The following is a 14706-nucleotide window of genomic DNA, read 5'->3' on the forward strand; positions in this document are numbered from 1 at the left end:
GATTAATTCTTCCTTATTGTTTCCCTTATTCGTGAGAGTTGATTAACTAAGCGAAAATCAATTCACAGTTTCCTAAACTAAGCGATAAAGAAACAGTTACGATCTAACATGAACTAAGCGAACATGCATCAACTCTTATTTCTAAAACTACGGAATTAAGCAAACCCTAGATCAGAAATAGAGATGAAGAGAATTAATAAAGAAGAAATTTGCATTAAGAACAGAACCTCAAGTTTGCAAACACAAGAATATTAAAAATCCTAAGACAAACTATGGAGTTTAGCAACTCATACTAGAAAAGATGGAGAGAGATATTAGGAGAAGGTGGAGGAGGTGATGGTGAGATGTGGTGAGGTGGTGAGGTCTAAAAAAATCCTAAACTCACTTATTTATACTAATAAATAAACTTGTTCATCAAGTAACAATCTTTGTTATCTAAATCTTTTCTAAATCTTCACAAAATCGGGCCCACATAAAGGAGTAAGCTGCTGAACAATCAGGCATTCGCGGGTCCCACAAGAAGTCTGAATCTTCAATTGAGGTAAACATGAGAGTTGTAGCTCTTTAAGTCAGCTTCGCGGGCCTTCAATCGGATCCTAATTCAGAGTTCTGTAGCCCAAGATATGATCATTTTTGCACAGACTATGCCAGATTCGCAGGATTAGCGACAGCAACTTTGCAAGGCCATTTTTACCATGTTAGAGGCTTGTTCTTCAATTGTTCTGAACATGAAAGTTGTAGGGCTTCGAGTTAGCTTTCCAACGACATATTATGGGCCTTATTTCGATATTGCTAGCTCCATATTCAATCTGTTCTAGCAAAACAGTCACAGAAACTAAAAGTGTAGAATTAAGCTATTTTCCATGAATAATCCAAATAAACACTAATGGTCAAAATATGGCTAAGTTATAACAATTAAGCACAAAAATGTATATAATGAAGCTTAGAAAGACACACGTAAAGTGCATCAATTATGCGCTTATCAGACGTCAAGGTCGGGAATCTCAGTTGCTCTCATATCGCCGAGAAAGGCGTTGGACAACATGAAGTCGATGAGGGAAGGTGGAGCAGACGCTTCGTCCTGGGGTGCGATTTGTTCGCCGGTGATAGCTTGGTTGGTTTCAGCACTGGGGGAGTAAAAGATTGGCGACGGTTGGGAGTTTGCGCCTTCGTCCCGGGGGCTCACCGGTCGTGCGAAAGATACTCCAGCTGGGTCCGCCTCGATTGGGTCAGGGGAAAGAATTGTTTGGGGAGAATTTTCAGGACGATCTTGACCAGCGGAAACCCCCTCTGGACAAGGTGGGAACTCAGCACCGCCCAAGGGCCTCGGCATCTCTTCGCCCGACAGGTGTGGGGCGGACGCTTCATCAGCTGAAGGGTTCTCGCCTTTCCTTTTCTCCTTCTTCTCCAAGTGTGGGGCGGACGGTTCTCCAGCCGGAGGATTATTGTAACACCTGTATTCGATTAATTAATAATCGGGTAAATTATAAATTTTAGTCAGGAGAAATTAATATTAGAATAGTATTAATTTTAATAGTATGTAATTAATTAAGAGGGTTTAGTTTTGTGATGGTAATAGTATTAATGGAATTATAATATATTGAAAATAGGGTTAAGGTGGAAAAAGGGTAGGATGGAGATTTAAAAAGGAAAAAAAAAGGGTTTGGGAAAAAAGGAAAGAAAGAAGGCCCGTGCGTGTGAGAGGTAGCAGGAGGAGAAGGAGAGAAAGAGTAGTGTGTGCGTGAAACCTCAGAAAGGGAGGGAGAACGGTTCCGTTTCAAAGATTTTGATCAGGGAACTCGGAGCTGCACTCAATCCAAAGGTAAGGGTGGGGTTTTGAGTTTCTAATGGGATTTTGGTGAATGATATGTGGATTTGGGGATGTATAATTGTTGTTGTTAATGATGCTCTGGAAATTTGAAATTGAATCCAATGATTTTGGGGATTCTGGGTGATTGAATGGGGGAGGAAAAATCTGGAATTGGGGTTCACAGATTCTGGATTGAAATCCTGGACTAAATTTCTGGTTTTAATTTCTGGTTTGCCATGGTTTTCTGTTTTGAATTTCTGTTTTGAGTTTCTGTCTTGAATTTACGATTGTTGTACCTGTGGTCTGGTTGATGGGATTCATGATACATGGATTCTGTGATGCTATCAATGTATGCAATGATTCATAGGAAACTTTGCTAAATGGCTAGGTACTATATGATTTATGCACAGATTTGATGATGCTGTGCTGCTGTCCAAAATTTTCTGGGCTGCACAGTACACTTCGAGACCTGTTTTCGCCCAGTTAGAGTGCTCAACTGAAGATGTGATCAACTAAGAAATTGTAGGACTTTAAGTTAGCTTTCTAGGCATATAAAATACATGATTTTTGGTTCAGTAACGAATTCAGGAGACCGCTTTTAGTGGCTGGTGTTCCTGCTGTTTTTCCAGATTACGGAAATTCTGATTGTTTTGAGGGCTGGACAGTACACTTCGAGACCTGTTTTCGCCCAGTTAGAGTGCTCAAATGAAGATGTGATCAACTAAGAAATTGTAGGACTTTAAGTTAGCTTTCTAGGCATATAAAATACATGATTTTTGGTTCAGTAACGAATTCATGAGACCGCTTTTAGTGGCTGGTGTTCCTGCTGTTTTTCCAGATTACGGAAATTCTGATTGTTTTGAAAATATAATTAGATTTAGCTTACATGTTGTATGAAAGTTAATGTCTTTATGTGCCATGTATTAGCTATGAGGATTATGCATGTGGCTGAACACCTTTAGCATGAAATCCATAATTTATTTACCATATGTGATAGCTTCTTCCATGATTGCATGCTTAAGTGAGTTGTTTCATTGATATGTTGCCAAAATTGCCTAAGATGTCAGGGTAATTGTATAGTTGATAAAAATGCATGTGTGCTGAATTGTGTTGTTTTAAGCGATGTTAGTGATGTAGTGATATAGGCGCAATGCCTCATGTTGAAGTGATGATTATGAGATGTATACGTCCTTTTGAGTCGCATAGCATCTGCATACTCTGTGATGGCCTGTATTGGCGATTTGTGATGAAGGCTTATGCCTTGTGCCTCCAATAATTGGCAATTAGTGATGAGGGCTGAAGCCCTGTTGGTACCACATACATATGCATAGTCATTGTTGTGTTCGAATTGTATCCGAGTTGATGATGTTATTTGTGACTGTTTTTAGTAACTGAGCTATGTAAATGTAAAAGGAAATGGTGTGGCCTTAATCTAGCATATTGATTTTCATTCTCCTATTTATGTTACTCGATATCTCACCCCTTCTGTTTGAATGTTACCCTTGTCGGTAACGTGCAGGTAACCAGGAGGAGTAGTCTATAGCTTTTAGTTCGAGTTGGAGTCCTTGCTCTGATACGTAGCACTCGGGGGGGAAATGGACGCTTGTTTTCCTTTCTGTTATAATTTGAATTAAGTTGTTATTTGAGAAGTTGTTTCTGTTTTAAGTTGTGGGCAAGATACTATGTTTTCTTTAAGTTTTAAAGACATTGGATTCGCTGCATAACTATTTGTCAAAGTGAACTAGTTCAATGACTAATTAACTGTCACAAGAGCATTAAAGTTTATTTATGAGTTCATCTCAAAGTTTATGTGCTATGTATCTGTTACAGGAGCATTATGATAATGTTTTAAGTGATTATGTAATGCCTCATGAGTGTTAAACTTTTTATCACTCTGATATTTGCAATACATATACTGTTTAGAATTGGGGTGTTACATTAGTGGTATCAGAGCAGGTCGGTCCGTCCGGCCAAGTTAACGAGTCGTAGTTGTCTAACAATCGAGTATTGTTATTTCATTTTAACTGATTTTTGTATTGTAGTGATAAGATGGCTGGAAGGAATGATGCTGCGATTGCTGCTGCTTTGCAAGCGATGGCTCAGGCTATGCAGAACCAGCCGAATGCTGACGAGAATGCTGGATCTCGTAGTTTGGCGACCTTCCAAAGAGAGAATCCACCGGTGTTCACGGGTAAGCATGATCCAGATGGAGCATTGGAGTGGTTGAAGGAGATTGAGAGGATTTTCCGTGTGATGGATTGCACCCCAGCTCAAAAGGTTCGGTATGTCACTCATATGCTAACAGTCGAAGCTGATGACTGGTGGCTGGAAATGCGCGACAAATTGGAAGCTGCAGGCGAGGGAATTACTTGGGATGTGTTTCGTAGGGAGTTCCTGAGGAAGTACTATCGTGAAGATGTTCGGGGTAAGAAAGAGATTGAGTTCCTCGAGCTGAAACAAGGGAATCGGTCAGTGACAGAATATGCTGCGAAGTTCGTTGAGTTGGCTAAGTTCTACCCACATTTCAATGGAGAAGGTGCTGAATTTTCTAAGTGCATCAAGTTTGAGAATGGATTGCGCTCTGACATCAAGAAGGCTGTTGGATATCAGAAGATTCGTGTCTTCTCTGATTTGGTTGATAGTTGCAGAATCTTTGAAGAAGATAGCAATGCTCATCACAAAGTTGTTACCGATAAGAGAGGCAAGAGTCAACAGAACCGCGGCAAGCCTTATGATGCGGGAAAGGGTAAACAGAGAATTTCTCCATGTCAGAGGACTAGTGGGGGAGACGCTCCTGCTAAGATTGTGTGTTTCAAATGTGGGCAGCCTGGTCACAGGAGCAATGCGTGCACTACTGCTGAGGTGAAGAGGTGTTTCCGTTGTGGTAAGGCGGGACATGCAGTTTCTGAGTGCAGGCATAAGGAAGCTGTCTGTTTCAATTGTGGTGAAGAAGGACATATAAGTACTCAGTGTCAGAAACCAAAGAAAGCGCTTGGTAGCAAGGTGTTCGCTTTGGCTGGGACTCAGACACCTAGTGAGGACCGACTTATCAGAGGTACATGTTTCATTAATAGTACGCCATTAATCACTATTATTGATACCGGTGCTACTCATTGTTTTATTGCCGCTGCTTGTGTTGAAAGATTGGGTCTGGGGTTGTCTTCTATGAATGGGGAAATGGTCGTCTAGGTCCCAGCTAAGGGATCGGTGACTACTTCTCGTGTGTGTTTGAGTTGTCCCTTGTCGATCTTCGACAGAGACTTTGTTGTTGATTTGATTTGTTTACCGTTAAGCGGTCTAGATGTGATCTTGGGTATGAATTGGTTAGAGTATAACTACGTTCATATCAATTGTTATAACAAATCCTTGAGGTTTTCTACTGCGGAAGAGGAAGAAGATGGCTTGATGACTGGTAAACAGCTAAGGCAATTGATGCAAGACGAAGCGCAGATGTTCTCGTTGTTGGCGTCGTTATCTATCGAGAATCAAGCTATAATTGATGAGTTGCAAGTGGTGCGAGAATTTCCTGAGGTATTTCCTGATGAAATTCCTGATATACCGCCAGAAAGAGAAGTTGAGTTTACAATTGATCTTGTACCTGGTACCAGACCTGTATCCATGTCACCGTACAGGATGTCTGCATCTGAATTGTCCGAACTGAAGAAGCAATTAGAGGAGTTGCTTGAGAAAAAGTTTATAAGACCAAGTGTATCACCGTGGGGAGCTCCAGTATTGTTAGTAAAGAAGAAAGACGGAAGTATGAGACTTTGTGTTGATTACAGACAGCTGAATAAAGTGACGATTAAGAACAAGTATCCGCTTCCGAGAATTGATGACTTGATGGATCAATTAGTGGGTGCAAGAGTGTTTTCTAAGATTGATTTGAGGTCAGGATATCATCAGATTAGAGTGAAAGGAGATGATATTCAGAAGACCGCGTTCAGAACTCGGTATGGGCATTACGAGTATTCGGTGATGCCTTTTGGTGTTACTAATGCGCCAGGAGTATTCATGGAGTACATGAACCGTATTTTTCATACATATTTGGATCGGTTTGTGGTAGTATTCATTGATGACATTCTGATTTTCTCTAAATCGGAAAATGAACATGAAGACCACCTAAGGGTTGTGTTGCAAGTTTTGAAAGATAAGAAGTTGTATGCGAAGTTGTCCAAGTGTGAATTCTGGTTGCAAGAGGTTAGTTTTCTTGGTCATGTCATTTCCGGTAGTGGCATTGCCGTAGATCCTTCTAAGGTAGATGCTGTGTTGCAATGGGAGGCTCCAAAGTCAGCTACTGAGATTAGAAGCTTCTCGGGATTAGCCGGTTATTATAGGCGGTTTATCGAAGGTTTTTCTAAGTTGGCACTTCCGTTGACTAGGCTTACTTGTAAGGGCAAGGCTTTTGTCTGGGATGTTCGATGTGAGGAAAGTTTCACTGAATTGAAGAAGAGGTTGACGTCGGCTCCGGTGTTGACTTTGCCTAATCCAGGAGAGCCTTTTGTGGTATATTGTGATGCTTGTTTAATGGGTTTAGGTGGTGTACTCATGCAAAATGGTAAAGTGGTTGCTTATGCGTCGAGACAGTTAAGAACTCATGAGAAGAATTATCCCACACATGATTTAGAATTGGCTGCAGTTGTTTTTGTGCTGAAAATTTGGAGACACTACCTTTATGGTTCCAGATTTGAAGTGTTTAGTGACCATAAGAGTTTGAAGTATCTTTTTGATCAGAAGGAGTTGAACATGAGACAGCGAAGATGGTTGGAATTACTGAAAGATTTTGATTTCGGTTTGAATTATCATCCAGGCAAAGCTAATGTTGTGGCTGATGCTTTAAGCCGAAAGACCTTGCATATGTCGGCAATGATGGTTAAAGAGTTGGAATTGATTGAGAAGTTCCGAGACTTGAGTTTGGTTTGCGAAGTGACACCGCAAAGTGTTATGTTGGGAATGTTAAAAGTTAATAATGAATTTCTCGACAATATCAAAGAGGCTCAGAAGCTGGATGTGAAGTTGGTAGATAGGATGATGGGAGTTAATCAGTCGGAGAATGATGAATTCAAGTTAGATACGCAAGGCGTGTTGAGACTCCGAGGTCGGATTTGCGTTCCCGAGGATGAAGAAATTAAGAAAATGATTCTTGAAGAAAGTCATAGAAGTCGTTTGAGCATACATCCGGGAGCTACTAAGATGTATCAGGACTTGAAAGGCTTGTTTTGGTGGCCTGGTATGAAACGTGATGTGGCACAGTTTGTCTATGCTTGTTTGACTTGCCAGAAGTCGAAGATTGAGCATCAGAAACCTGCAGGGTTGATGCAACCGTTAGAAGTCCCAGAATGGAAATGGGATAGCATTTCGATGGACTTCGTGACGGGATTACCGAATACCTCGAGAGGACATGATTCGATTTGGGTGATTGTTGATAGGCTTACAAAGTCGGCACACTTTATTCCTATTAACATCACATATCCAGTTCCCAAGTTGGCGGAAATCTATACTAAGGTAATTGTGAAATTACATGGTGTTCCTTTGTGTATTGTGTCAGATAGAGATCCGAGGTTTACTTCTGATTTTTGGAAGAGTTTGCAAGAAGCGTTGGGATCTAAGTTGAGGTTGAGTTCGGCGTATCATCCGCAGACAGATGGTCAGACCGAGAGGACGATCCAGTCTCTAGAGGATTTGTTAAGAGCATGTGTTCTTGAGCAGGGAGGTTCGTGGGATACTTATCTTCCGTTGATTGAGTTCACTTATAACAATAGTTACCATTCTAGTATCGGGATGGCCCCTTTTGAGGCGTTGTATGGTCGGAGGTGTAGGACTCCGTTGTGTTGGCATGAATCAGGTGAAAGTGTAGTACTTGGACCTGAGATTGTTCGAGAGACTACTGAGAAGGTAAGGTTAGTTCGAGAAAAGATGAAAGCTGCTCAAAGTCGACAGAAAAGTTACCATGACAAAAGGCGGAAAGATTTGGAATTCCAAGCCGGTGACCATGTGTTTTTGAGAGTCACACCTGTGACAGGTGTTGGCCGAGCTCTGAAGTCTAAGAAGCTCACTCCTCGTTTTATTGGTCCGTATCAGATATCGGATAGAGTTGGAAAAGTTGCTTACTGAGTGGCGTTACCGCCAAATCTTGCTAACTTGCACGATGTGTTTCATGTATCACAACTCCGGAAATATATACCCGATCCATCACATGTGATTCGGATGGATGATGTGCAAGTGCGGGACAATCTCACAGTGGAGACGATGCCTGTACGTATTGCAAATCGTGAGTTGAAGAATCTGCGAGGAAGGGAAATTGCATTGGTGAAAGTCGTCTGGTTAGGAGCTGCTGGAGAAAGCATGACCTGGGAGTTAGAGAGTAAGATGCGAGACTCCTATCCCGAGTTGTTTGCACCAGGTAAACTTTTATTTTCGAGGACGAAAATACTCTAAGTCGGGGAGAGTTGTAACACCTGTATTCGATTAATTAATAATCGGGTAATTATAAATTTTAGTCAGGAGAAATTAATATTAGAATAGTATTAATTTTAATAGTATGTAATTAATTAAGAGGGTTTAGTTTTGTGATGGTAATAGTATTAATGGAATTATAATATATTGAAAATAGGGTTAAGGTGGAAAAAGGGTAGGATGGAGATTTAAAAAGGAAAAAAAAAGGGTTTGGGAAAAAAGGAAAGAAAGAAGGCCCGTGCGTGTGAGAGGTAGCAGGAGGAGAAGGAGAGAAAGAGTAGTGTGTGCGTGAAACCTCAGAAAGGGAGGGAGAACGGTTCCGTTTCAAAGATTTTGATCAGGGAACTCGGAGCTGCACTCAATCCAAAGGTAAGGGTGGGGTTTTGAGTTTCTAATGGGATTTTGGTGAATGATATGTGGATTTGGGGATGTATAATTGTTGTTGTTAATGATGCTCTGGAAATCTGAAATTGAATCCAATGATTTTGGGGATTCTGGGTGATTGAATGGGGGAGGAAAAATCTGGAATTGGGGTTCACAGATTCTGGATTGAAATCCTGGACTAAATTTCTGGTTTTAATTTCTGGTTTGCCATGGTTTTCTGTTTTGAATTTCTGTTTTGAGTTTCTGTCTTGAATTTACGATTGTTGTACCTGTGGTCTGGTTGATGGGATTCATGATACATGGATTCTGTGATGCTATCAATGTATGCAATGATTCATAGGAAACTTTGCTAAATGGCTAGGTACTATATGATTTATGCACAGATTTGATGATGCTGTGCTGCTGTCCAAAATTTTCTGGGCTGCACAGTACACTTCGAGACCTGTTTTCGCCCAGTTAGAGTGCTCAACTGAAGATGTGATCAACTAAGAAATTGTAGGACTTTAAGTTAGCTTTCTAGGCATATAAAATACATGATTTTTGGTTCAGTAACGAATTCAGGAGACCGCTTTTAGTGGCTGGTGTTCCTGCTGTTTTTCCAGATTACGGAAATTCTGATTGTTTTGAGGGATGGACAGTACACTTCGAGACCTGTTTTCGCCCAGTTAGAGTGCTCAAATGAAGATGTGATCAACTAAGAAATTGTAGGACTTTAAGTTAGCTTTCTAGGCATATAAAATACATGATTTTTGGTTCAGTAACGAAATCATGAGACCGCTTTTAGTGGCTGGTGTTCCTGCTGTTTTTCCAGATTACGGAAATTCTGATTGTTTTGAGGGCTGGACAGTACACTTCGAGACCTGTTTTCGCCCAGTTAGAGTGCTCAAATGAAGATGTGATCAACTAAGAAATTGTAGGACTTTAAGTTAGCTTTCTAGGCATATAAAATACATGATTTTTGGTTCAGTAACGAATTCATGAGACCGCTTTTAGTGGCTGGTGTTCCTGCTGTTTTTCCAGATTACGGAAATTCTGATTGTTTTGAAAATATAATTAGATTTAGCTTACATGTTGTATGAAAGTTAATGTCTTTATGTGCCATGTATTAGCTATGAGGATTATGCATGTGGCTGAACACCTTTAGCATGAAATCCATAATTTATTTACCATATGTGATAGCTTCTTCCATGATTGCATGCTTAAGTGAGTTGTTTCATTGATTTGTTGCCAAAATTGCCTAAGATGTCAGGGTAATTGTATAGTTGATAAAAATGCATGTGTGCTGAATTGTGTTGTTTTAAGGGATGTTAGTGATGTAGTGATATAGGCGCAATGCCTCATGTTGAAGTGATGATTATGAGATGTATACGTCCTTTTGAGTCGCATAGCATCTGCATACTCTGTGATGGCCTGTATTGGCGATTTGTGATGAAGGCTTATGCCTTGTGCCTCCAATAATTGGCAATTAGTGATGAGGGCTGAAGCCCTGTTGGTACCACATACATATGCATAGTCATTGTTGTGTTCGAATTGTATCCGAGTTGATGATGTTATTTGTGACTGTTTTTAGTAACTGAGCTATGTAAATGTAAAAGGAAATGGTGTGGCCTTAATCTAGCATATTGATTTTCATTCTCCTATTTATGTTACTCGATATCTCACCCCTTCTGTTTGAATGTTACCCTTGTCGGTAACGTGCAGGTAACCAGGAGGAGTAGTCTATAGCTTTTAGTTCGAGTTGGAGTCCTTGCTCTGATACGTAGCACTCGGGGGGGAAATGGACGCTTGTTTTCCTTTCTGTTATAATTTGAATTAAGTTGTTATTTGAGAAGTTGTTTCTGTTTTAAGTTGTGGGCAAGATACTATGTTTTCTTTAAGTTTTAAAGACATTGGATTCGCTGCATAACTATTTGTCAAAGTGAACTAGTTCAATGACTAATTAACTGTCACAAGAGCATTAAAGTTTATTTATGAGTTCATCTCAAAGTTTATGTGCTATGTATCTGTTACAGGAGCATTATGATAATGTTTTAAGTGATTATGTAATGCCTCATGAGTGTTAAACTTTTTATCACTCTGATATTTGCAATACATATACTGTTTAAATTGGGGTGTTACAATTATCGCCTTTCTTTTTCTTCTTTTTCAACTTCTGAGGCGAGGAAGTCTCGACCCCAGATTTTCCCTCTGGATCGGGGTTAACTTTTTTGGATTTTTGGGACCTCTTTGAGGGGGAAGGAGGAGCGGCATCACCATGAGATCTAGGAAACGGATCGTCAGTATGCTGCAATGGGGCGACACCCGGTGTAGCCTCATCAGACCCAGTTGCGCCCGGAACAGGGTCGATTGAAGAAGACCCTTAGACCTTCTTCGACGGAAGAGCGGCAGTCTCGACGTCAGAATCGGCGGCGACGCGTTTCCTCTTGCTCACCTGGGTATTGAAAACAGGAGGAAACTCAAATGAATCGGTAGTTAAAGCGCGCTATAATGCTGCCGCAGTAAAACCAATCCCTTCTAGGAGGGTATGAAGTGTGTTTTCGCGAACGACTTTGAGCAACTGGGAATATTCCAGGATGGGGAACCCAGCGAGGAAGCCGAGGATGGCTTTGTCTTCGTTATTCAATGATGCGTCGGAGGGCGGAGTAACGTCGCGGGGATCTTCGGTCCAGTAGAAAGGGAATGAAGCAGTCCCATCCCGGTGTGTGAAAGCTTCAGGATAGGAGGGGTGCACGATCACGCGAAAATATCGGCGCCCGGGGCCCGTCTTGATATTGCTCTTATAAGGTTGGAGACGCTGCAGACCCATTCGGGACTTTAGGGAAACCCATCTGGAAGTCTCGGCTTTCAAGGATCTTGGCTCCACGCTGTAGAAGTAAAAGAAATGAGAGGTTTTGGCTTCAAGGTTGATGGCATTACACAGGATCTCGTAGCACCGCATGAAGGCGATTCAATGGAGCAATTATAGAGGAAGCTTGTGTAGGTGCAGCAATAAAACCCACTATAGTAACAAATATTGTGGGTGTGTCAAGCTGAATCAGAGATGCCTATTAGGATGTAAGTGTGTGGGATGTACGAATCCCTACGGTGAAAAGTGAGGTCATACTTGAAGGCTATGTTTGGATTTGACGGAATAAAATGGAATGGAGCGGAATAAAATTCTAGAGTGCAGTCCACAATATAGAGAAGGAAAATCCAAGAAAAGAAAGGTGAGCAATAACAATGATCACAATTCAAATAACATATCAAAAACATAAAACACAAAACAGTTTCTATTTCTATGTTAGCTTACCTCTTCAATCATTTTATTCCTCATTCACGGTTTTTCGCGCCCTTTTCCTATTCAAATGGGCCAGTTGGGCCTCGGGTGAGGCAGCCCAAAGTCATGGCGCGCTCCCCGCCTAAAGTCAGGTCCCCTGGGCGAGGGACCCTGCATCCGGGAGTCTCGGCTTTCAAGGATCTTGGCTCCACGCTGTAGAAGTAAAAGAAATGAGAGGTTTTGGCTTCAAGGTTGATGGCATTACACCAGATCTCGTAGCACCGCATGAAGGCCCAGGCGTTCAAATGAAGTTGGCTTGGGGCTGCATTGATTTCTTTCAAAACCTGTCGAAGAAAGGGGGAGAAGGGTAGTTTGATCCCCAGGTCGAGAAAGAAGTACTCATAAACCTAGAAGAAGTGGGGCTCTTCCGCGCCTTGTTCGAGTGTGCGGAACTTCCAGGGGCGACGGCTGCTCAAGCCCCAACTGGTGATAAGGACATCTTCAAGGGATTTTTCATGGCATAATCCTCCGACCCAGCGGGCCATCTCAGCGATGGATTTGTCGGTGGACAAGTCGAAGGGTTGGCAGATGGCTTTCAGAACAGGTTCTCTGGTAGTGGATGGAGGAAGGGTTGAAAGAATTTTGTGCCAGAAGGAATTCTTTTCATTTTCATGGAGGGGATGCCCCCCGGCACGAGGAGGAATGGCCGAGGCGCGAGATGTTTGAGCGGGGCTTTGGAGTCGTGAGGATTTTTTGGTGCGGCTTTGAGGAGTCATCTTTGCAGAAGGAAGCTAAGACGGAAGAGGAGAAGATGTTGGGCTAGTAGCTTGGTTAACTTTGCAAGGCTGTGGAGGGTTTCAAAAGTGACAAGTGAGAGAAAGAAGTTGAATTTAAAAGTTAGGAGAAGAAACAGTTGGGAAATCATGCCCCATCATGGCAAAGATGGAATGATTGCCTCAGGAGACGTGGCGCGGATTTTGGGGAAACGAGGGTTCCGCATTAAATGAAAGCCGCAAATGTTGCTGCTGATTGGTTGAAATTCAAATTGACATGGCTGGAAAGGACGTGTCCGAGATAGTGGTTGAGACTATGTGGATTCACTGACCCTGGCGTCACTTCGAGGCACGTGCGTACCTATGCAGAGGCGGGCGAGTTAAAAGGCGTTGCCACAAGCCTGCTTGTGGACTTGGGTCGCCTGGAAGAGGGAGGCAAGGCTGGAGATCCAAAGTGTTGATTGCAAAGACTTTATTTATCAGGCCATGTTGGCCATTGTTTTTCACTTCCAGATTTTTTAAGGTTTTTAGGTCTTAGTCAGTATCCTTAGGGATTTCACCTTATTTTTCACTAAAAGACACACTTAGCTCTCATGCTTCGAGCTCGGTGTCTTGTGGACTTGTGGACTGGGTGAGACCCCAGGGTCCCTCGCCCAGGGGACCTGACTTTAGGCGGGGAGCGCGCCATGACATTGGGCCGCCTTATCCGAGGCCCAACTGGCCCATTTGAATAGGAAAGAGGCGCCAAAGCCCAACTCCACCCCTATAAATAGGAGGGAAATACCAATTGTAAGGGACTCTTAGCTCATTTGAGTAATAACAAGCTTTGAAATTCAGTTATACATTCTCTCTCTAAGCGGTTAGAGTTTCTCTCTCTAAGCATTCACATCACCTTCCAAACGTTTTGGGTACCACCTTCCCTCTCTATGTTCTAGCACAGAACATAAAGTTTCTTCATTGGTTGATTTTAAAATATTTCTTAATTTACAAATGGTTGAATAATTTTGATTAATAATTCATTTAATGTTTTAACTAATTTTGCATTAAATAAGTACAAAATTTCGGGCATAAGTTGATTTAAAAATATGAAATGAAGTGGTCTTAAAATAATTTATAGATCAGGTTGATGAAAGGGGAGAAATTAATTTTATAGTTCCATTAAATTTTTTAAGACCACTTAATTTCATATTTTTAAAGTTGATCAAATTAATGCAACTATAGTTCAGGTTGATGAAATATTTAAAAATGATGTATGTATAACTAAAATAAAATGGTTTATGAATAAATGAATTGATTTAGAAAAAAAGAATAAATTATCTTAATATTAAATTCAAATACTAATTCGAAAGTAATAATGCTTATTTAAGAATCAGAATGTTAAATAAATGAATTATATCTAACTAAAGCATAGAACAGTTAATGAAAGAGTAAACTGAAATTTTGACGGCATATTATGTGTAATAAATGTCTTATAATTCAGTTTAGTATACTTCATTTTAAAGTTTCTACATTGGTTGATTTTAAAATATTTCTTAATTTACAAAAGGTTGAATAATTTGGATTAATAATTCATTGAATGTGTGAACTAATTTTGCAAGAAATAAGTACAAAAGTTTGGGCATAAGTTGATTTGAAAATATGAAATGAAGTGGTCTTAAAATATTTTAGAGATCAAGTTGATGAAAGGGGTGAAATGAATTTTATAGTTGAATTAAATATAGTTGCATTAAATTTTTAAGACCACTTTATTTCATATTTTTAAAGTTGATCAAATTAATGTAACTATAGTTCGGTTGATGAATTATTTAAAAATGATGTATGTATAACTAAAATAAAAAGGTTTATGAATAAATGAATTGATTTAAAAAAAATATTAAATTATCTTAATATTTAATTTAAATCCTAGTTTGAAAGTCATAATGCTTATTTAAGAATCAGAATGTGAATTAAAATGAATTATATATAACTAAAGCATAGAACAGTCAATTGAAGAGTTAACTGAAATTTTTACGGCATATTATGGGTAGTAA

General features: G+C 40.5%; 1 protein-coding gene and 2 long non-coding RNA genes across 3 annotated transcripts; all 3 read left to right on the forward strand.

Moving 5' to 3' along the window:
• Window positions 1-357: 357 nt before the first annotated feature.
• LOC130743029 (uncharacterized) lies at window positions 358-3624 on the forward strand. Its single transcript, XR_009021327.1, has 2 exons — window positions 358-1822; window positions 3330-3624. It is a non-coding gene; the product is annotated as an uncharacterized LOC130743029 (long non-coding RNA).
• Window positions 3625-3859: 235 nt separating this feature from the next.
• On the forward strand, window positions 3860-4999 carry LOC130744217 (uncharacterized). Its single transcript, XM_057596410.1, has one exon. The coding sequence runs from the start codon at window positions 3860-3862 to the stop codon at window positions 4997-4999; it is 1140 nt and encodes a 379-aa protein (XP_057452393.1).
• A 3319-nt stretch (window positions 5000-8318) lies between these two features.
• On the forward strand, window positions 8319-10643 carry LOC130743028 (uncharacterized). Its single transcript, XR_009021325.1, has 2 exons — window positions 8319-8632; window positions 10349-10643. It is a non-coding gene; the product is annotated as an uncharacterized LOC130743028 (long non-coding RNA).
• The last annotated feature ends 4063 nt before the right edge of the window (window positions 10644-14706 follow it).

This window comes from Lotus japonicus, chromosome 3, assembly GCF_012489685.1.
Source record: "Lotus japonicus ecotype B-129 chromosome 3, LjGifu_v1.2".
Classification (NCBI taxonomy): domain Eukaryota; kingdom Viridiplantae; phylum Streptophyta; class Magnoliopsida; order Fabales; family Fabaceae; genus Lotus; species Lotus japonicus.

Excerpts from the sequence above, each read along its gene's own strand:
- LOC130744217 (XM_057596410.1), top strand. The coding sequence starts at position 3,860 with ATGGCTGGAAGGAATGATGCTGCGATTGCTGCTGCTTTGCAAGCGATG.